Source organism: Camelina sativa, chromosome 17, assembly GCF_000633955.1.
Source record: "Camelina sativa cultivar DH55 chromosome 17, Cs, whole genome shotgun sequence".
In the NCBI taxonomy this organism is placed as follows: Eukaryota; Viridiplantae; Streptophyta; class Magnoliopsida; order Brassicales; family Brassicaceae; genus Camelina; species Camelina sativa.
This window is the reverse complement of record NC_025701.1, coordinates 26,924,223-26,931,203: the sequence shown is the minus strand read 5'-3', so window position 1 is coordinate 26,931,203 and position 6,981 is coordinate 26,924,223. Positions and strand designations below refer to the sequence as shown.

The window sequence follows — 6,981 nt, the reverse complement described above, 5'->3', positions numbered from 1 at the left end:
ACCAGAAACTTATCCAACTCTCCCACTGACGCTCTCAAACTCTCCTTTTCCCTCTCCCGTGGCTTCGCCTCTTCAGGATCTGACGAGAACGACGTCGTCATCATCGGCGGCGGTCCCGGCGGTTACGTAGCCGCGATCAAAGCGGCTCAGCTTGGTCTCAAAACCACGTGTATCGAGAAACGCGGCGCACTCGGTGGTACTTGTCTCAACGTCGGCTGCATTCCTTCCAAGGTCTAAATTTCATTTAATTTTCTCCTCTCTTTTCTTCAATTTTGCTGATCATCATTTAGATTTAATCAATCTGGAGAATGATTCTCATTTGCTTGGGCACAATTACTCCATAATTATGTATTCGTCTTCCTGAATCCACGGAAATGAAATAGAAGTTTCTGTGATACAGTAACATTAGCAATTTGTGATACGCTTATTTGTGTTCTGACTTCGGAGATACTGATTCAAGTTATGATGATGTTATTACCTTCTTCTGAAGGTAAAAGTTAGTTAATCCATTTTTTGTTTGTGTTGTTTTTGATGTGTTAGGCTCTTCTTCACTCTTCACATATGTACCATGAGGCGAAGCATGTTTTCGCTAAACATGGTGTCAAGGTTTCTTCTGTTGAGGTAGATCTTCCTGCTATGTTAGCTCAGAAAGATAATGCGGTTAAGAATCTCACTCGTGGTATTGAGGGTTTGTTCAAGAAGAACAAGGTTACCTATGTTAAGGGATATGGTAAGTTTCTTTCCCCCAATGAAGTCTCTGTGGAGACAATCGATGGAGGTAACACTGTTGTGAAAGGCAAACACATCATTGTTGCTACTGGCTCAGATGTTAAATCTTTGCCTGGTATTACGATTGATGAAAAGAAGATTGTTTCGTCCACTGGAGCTTTGTCTCTATCGGAAATCCCCAAGAAACTGATTGTGATTGGTGCTGGATATATTGGGCTCGAGATGGGTTCTGTTTGGGGTAGGCTTGGATCAGAGGTCACGGTAGTTGAGTTTGCTGGAGATATCGTTCCTTCGATGGATGGTGAAATCCGCAAGCAGTTTCAACGTTCACTCGAGAAGCAAAAGATGAAGTTCATGCTCAAGACTAAAGTTGTTTCCGTGGATTCCTCCTCTGATGGTGTGAAGCTTACTGTGGAACCTGCAGAAGGAGGAGACCAGACCATTCTGGAAGCTGATGTTGTCCTTGTCTCAGCAGGAAGAACACCGTTCACATCTGGACTTGATCTGGAGAAAATCGGAGTGGAAACTGACAAAGCCGGGAGGATTCTGGTGAATGAGAGGTTCGTGAGCAATGTCCCAGGAGTGTATGCTATTGGAGATGTGATTCCAGGACCAATGCTTGCTCACAAAGCCGAAGAAGACGGTGTTGCTTGTGTGGAGTTCATAGCAGGGAAACACGGCCATGTGGATTACGACAAGGTTCCTGGTGTTGTCTACACGCATCCTGAGGTTGCTTCAGTTGGTAAAACCGAAGAACAGCTGAAGAAAGATGGTGTGACTTACCGAGTTGGGAAATTCCCATTCATGGCCAATAGCAGAGCGAAGGCTATTGATAATGCAGAAGGCTTGGTTAAGATTTTGGCTGACAAGGAGACGGATAAGATCCTGGGGGTTCACATTATGGCACCAAACGCTGGGGAACTCATTCATGAGGCGGTTCTTGCGATTAACTACGATGCATCGAGTGAAGACATCGCTAGAGTCTGTCACGCTCATCCCACTATGAGTGAGGCTCTTAAGGAAGCTGCCATGGCCACCTATGACAAGCCCATTCACATTTAAAGGGAAGAAGGTATGTCACGCTTTTGGTCTGGTTTGGTTTTATTCGATTTTGGTTTAGATTTTTGATTTGCGGTTTTGATTTCTTATGTATCACATCCCACACACTAGGACGACGACCTCAAAGGAGTGAGCCACCTATAACAAGCCAAATCGTATCTTAACCGGGTTGGATTTTGGTTCGGTTTTCTGTGGTTTAGCCTTGAATTTGTCCTTTATATTCCTCTTGGATATGGAATGAGTTGCAAAAGAAGATGATACTATACTGTTTTTATTCGTTAATGTTCTTCATATGTTTCTGATTCGGGTTAAGCCTGTTCCTTAATAAATATTCAACATTTACTCTTTAACTCATTTTAGTGCTTTTAATTTCTGGTTAACGCTAAACATAAATTTTGATTACTCTGTTTTCATTAGTAGTTTACCTACCTTAACTAAGGGGCATTATACATTCAGAAAGAGACCAAACTTTATCAAATTAGCTCCATGGTTACTTAAGCACAGGTACAACTGATGATATAGTCTAGTCTTTTTAAATCATGGAGATCGATAAATACCATAAGTTTTACTATATTTGCAATTCTTCTAAAAATGGTAAAAACTTTCTTCATCGTTCATATCAACATCTATTCTTGATTCCGTTTTGACTAATGCGTTGTACGAAAATTACTCCATATAAATAAAATACTCAATTGCTTTGAATATTGTTTTCTATCATAAACTTGAAAGAAAAAGAAAAGAAGAAGAGAAAACAAGAATGGCTGCGAATCTAAGGAACAATTCGTTCTTGTCTTTTCTCATGTTGCTTCTCTTGATCGGTTCCTCGTACGCAATCACAAGTTCAGAAATGAGCGGAATATGTGACAAAACCTTAAACCCATCTTTCTGTCTTAAATTCCTGAATCCGAAATTCGCCTCGCCTAATCTTGAAGCCTTGGCAAAAACCACACTTGATTCTACACAATCAAGAGCAAAACAAACATTGAAAAGACTCCAATCTATTATCGATGGAGGAGTAGACCCTCGATCCAAGTTAGCTTACAGGTCATGCGTAGATGAATACGAGAGCGCGATCGGAAACCTAGAGGAAGCTTATGAGCATTTGGCTTCAGGAGATGGCATGGGGATGAACATGAAAGTTTCTGCTGCATTGGATGGAGCTGATTCATGTTTAGATGATGTGAAGAGATTGAGATCAGTAGATGCTTCTGTTGTGAATAACAGTAAAGCAATTAAGAATATTTGTGGTATTGCTCTTGTTATCTCTAACATGTTACCACGTCGAACATAATTTGAAATCATCATCATGTGTTTGCTTTAATTTAAATTGTATTGTTTGCAAGAGGAAAAACTATGTTATTATCTAAACCGTCAATTCATATAAATTCATAAGTTACAATGAACATGAACCTTTAATTAATTTGAGAATATCTATAACCCCATCCATGCCATTGAAAAATATTTGAAAATCTTATTCTTTAATTCACCTTATTCAATGATGGATAATAGTTTTTACATTTTCTTTAATATTGTATGAATCGGTTAAAGTCTTTTCATTTTCAGTGTAGCTTTTCTGATGAGAATCGGAAAACCCAACGGATGGGTATCATTCATCCCTGACAGTAAAAAACCAACGACCACACGCGTAAATCCTCGTTCTCATGCGATGCTAGTAGTAATCCGTATCCTAATAGTTCAGCCAATGGGACCGAGCATATGCCAGTAAAAAGTATTTGAAAATCCTTTTCTTTTACCTTTATTATTAGTAGTTTTTACATTACCTCAATCTCACTCTCGTTCCCTCGCTCTAAATCCTCAGTCTCTATCTCGATCTATCAATCTCAGTCTCGTTCCTTTATCAATCTCTGTTATATTTCCCTCTCAATCTCTGTGTTGTTCTTCGGTCTCTGTCTCGTTCTCCCACTCTCAATCTCGTTCCCTCTTCTTAATTTTCATTTGTGTAAATCGAATTGTTTAGGTCGAATTTGACAGATAAGGTGAAATTGGTGTTTAGGTTTTCGTTATTTGCACATTTGTAAGGTTTTAATTTACATAATTTGGTCGATTATTTTTTCTGTTTTGGAGGAAGAATTCCAGTTTCAGTTTTGGGTTTCGATTTTAAGGTTTTGTAGATCTGAGGTTTGCTGTTTTTTTTTTGAATTCTGTTTGTGTGATCAATATCTTCCTATTTACCTAGTCTTGGTGGAGGAGAAGAGAAGCGGAAGGCAATGTATGCAAATTGTTGATTTGTTTGGTTTTTGTTATGTGATTTAATTTGTGGCCATATTATGAATGAATTTGAACTCTTGTGAGGATTTGTGAAGCTAGTATCTCATTGAATCTTGCGACTTTCCGTGGAACAGGATTTTATGTATCCACTGTTTTCGATAACTTTAGCACTTGTCAACTAGGATTGTGGGATACCGCAGATCAAATATTGGGGATCTTCTTACATAGTAGTAGTAGTAGTAGCAGCTATGGTTTTGTTTATGAAACTTTGGGTTTTGTTGTAAACAGGGCAGGAGGATTATAACAGACTGAGACCTTCGAGTTACCGTGGTGCTGACGCTATCATCTTAGCATTCTCTCTTATCAGTAAGGCTAGTTATGAGAGAATGTGTCCAATGAAAGTGCGTCTTGAAATGAAGTTTACTAAAACTTTTGTAAAAATACTAAAGATGTTATCTCGTTGTGATGTTTGCTGCTTTATCTTCTGTTTGCAGTGGATCCTAGAGCTGAAGCACTCTGTCCCTGGTGTCCCAATAGTTCTTGTTTGTACCAAACTAGGTAACTTCCTCTTTTAGCTTTCCTCATTGCTTCAGCTTCTCATGATAGTTGTGAAACTATTGGACAATACCTTACAATAACATTCATTGCTTCTGTTTTTGATTTGTTCACATATAATATATTCAATATCCATACTACCTTTTAGCTCTTTTGATCTTGTGGAAGTAAGGGCTGGTTTTTGGAGCATCTCCTTTGGCTAATGAATATTCTCTGGTATGTATATGCACAGAAAGAAGGCAGATAGCGTGGGACATGGAGCGGGAAGAAGGCAGGAAGGAAGCTTGTGGCAAAGAAACCGATCAACTATTCCATCCTCTTCTCGTCTACCTCTACTCTTTCTAATCACAATTGTAACATCGCAAGTATTATTAGTCCATAAAAAAAGAGTGCTAAAAGTCTAACCCACTACATTGTATTCCTATGTGAATTTTTAGAACAAGTTACATTTAAAATGAAGTCTATGCAATACATATTATATATCAACTCAGAGACCAGAAGTAAATGGCACACCGGGTGGAATCCAGGAGCTGCCAGCAAGGAAAGTACCAACGGTAAACCTCGAAGCCTCTGAAGCAGAATGAAGGATCCGAAACCCAGGCCATGTGACTAGACCTGATGTTGAAGCACCTGGACCCTTATTCTGAAACTCCGCATAGAACAAAGTGCTGACATCGGTAGTCTGATTCCACTCAAGCCAGCCACGTGGATCAATAAGACGGTCGAGATATGTCTTCATGAAAACCGTCGTCGAGTATTTGTCCCATGGTCGACCCAAATACGTTTTCGTGGATCCCAAAACCGGTAGAAGATCCGTAGCAGCAGTGACACGTGAATTGTGGATGATGATTCCCGTGGTTTGATTTTGGTTGGATTTATTTTGAGCAGTGACTGTATTGGTGCCAGTAGGAGTACGCCGTACGTAGATATTGCAATTCTGAAAAATGACGGCTGCGTTTCCAAAGATGAAGTCGACGGTCCCGTAAACATCACAGTCGCGGTAAAATTGGAGTTTGGACTGAACGTAGAGTGTGTCTTGGAAGCCCTCAAAACTGCATCGGTAGAAGACGGATCGATCTGACGTGGATAGTAAAGCAACCGCTTGTGCCTTGTTTGCACCCGCCGTGTTTCGAAATGTGATATCACGCGCGAAAAACCTTTTTCCCACCGCCGCTGTATACATCAGAAAAAAGAACTATTATGAGTTTGCGTATATATATTAATTATGAGTTTGCGTCTATTTTTATAATGTCATTAACAAAAATCTTGATTGATAATTTATGCTATTATTGTAACCAACTTTAAAGAACTTTTAAACCTATATAAAATAATATTTACCATATAAATAATAAATACTCTTTAAGGATAAAACCCTAAACCCTAAAAAGAGATTTTATAAGAAGAAAATAGAAAGGAGAAAAAAAAGAAGAAGAGGATTTTAGATTACATAGTTCTCCAGCCGCCAACATAGCTGCGGTTCCCAGTGATGATTGTGCGGTTCTTACCGGCCCCCGTCATCATCACATACCCTTTGTTAGAAGGGATGATCAGATACTCCGCATAAACTCCCTCCTTTATTGATATCTGGAAATATCCGATATCTCCATTGTTGTTTTCAGGAGCGACTGCGATTGCATCACTAATCCTACTGAAGTTGCCTTTTCCGTCTTTCCTCACAGTTACCGTGGCGAATATTTTTTGAGAAACTACAGATTCAGATAAAATGGCAAAAAAGATGAAGTATAAGGTACCTGAGACAACAATCAACAGTAAGTAAGGATTACAGATTTTGTTTTTGTTATGAAAAGAAAAATGAAAAAACAAAAAAATATTGAAAATTAAATTGATCACCGTGCATCATGATCTATCGGAGCGGGGAGTTTGATTTACTTAATTTCCATATCTTTCATAGTATTGTACAGGTCCTTTATTTATACGAGGAGAAGTGTAGGTGTACCTAATTATAAAAGGTTCCTAAAACATGATGGTAAACTAATTCATTGAGTAATGAATGAAGATCATTGATCTATCGGAGAGGGGAGTTTGATTTACTTAATTTCCATATCTTTCATAGTATTGTACAGGTCCTTTGTTTTTATATCTTTCATAGTATTTTACAGGTCCTTTATTTATACGAGGAGAAGTGTAGGTGTACCTAATTATATAAGGTTCCTAAAACATGATGGTAAACAAATTCATTGAGTAATGAATGAGGATTATGGTCGTATCTCTGAAATGAATGAGGATCATTGTCGTATCTCTAACCGTTTCTGTGTCCGTTTAACGAAAACTCATACACTTCTTCTCTTTTTGTAATTAAATGAGGATCACAAACTGGTACTGGGTGCTTCTGGTGCTGGAGCTGCAACTACTATTGCCACAAATCCTCTTTGGCTTGTCAAGACTAGA

At 38.7% G+C, this 6,981-nt stretch overlaps 3 protein-coding genes across 3 annotated transcripts in view; 2 read left to right on the top strand and 1 right to left on the bottom strand.

Annotated features, from left to right (window-relative positions):
- The window catches only part of LOC104759820 (dihydrolipoyl dehydrogenase 1, mitochondrial), a 6,619-nt gene extending 4,477 nt beyond the window's left edge, over positions 1 to 2,142 (top strand). The window contains exons 2-4 of the mRNA XM_019239631.1: positions 1 to 231; positions 541 to 1,801; positions 1,900 to 2,142. Of these exons, the coding sequence (XP_019095176.1) occupies positions 1 to 231; positions 541 to 1,791 (1,482 nt within the window). The 3' untranslated portion in view covers positions 1,792 to 1,801; positions 1,900 to 2,142. The remainder of the gene's footprint in view (positions 232 to 540; positions 1,802 to 1,899) is intronic.
- LOC104758098 (pectinesterase inhibitor 1-like) lies at positions 2,516 to 3,169 on the top strand. The gene has a single exon (XM_010480911.1). The coding sequence runs from the start codon at positions 2,546 to 2,548 to the stop codon at positions 3,077 to 3,079; it is 534 nt and encodes a 177-aa protein (XP_010479213.1). The 5' UTR covers positions 2,516 to 2,545; the 3' UTR covers positions 3,080 to 3,169.
- Positions 4,808 to 5,732, bottom strand: LOC104759819 (probable pectinesterase/pectinesterase inhibitor 17). The gene has a single exon (XM_019239416.1). It carries the CDS (start codon positions 5,309 to 5,311, stop codon positions 5,060 to 5,062), a length of 252 nt encoding a protein of 83 aa, XP_019094961.1. The 5' UTR covers positions 5,312 to 5,732; the 3' UTR covers positions 4,808 to 5,059.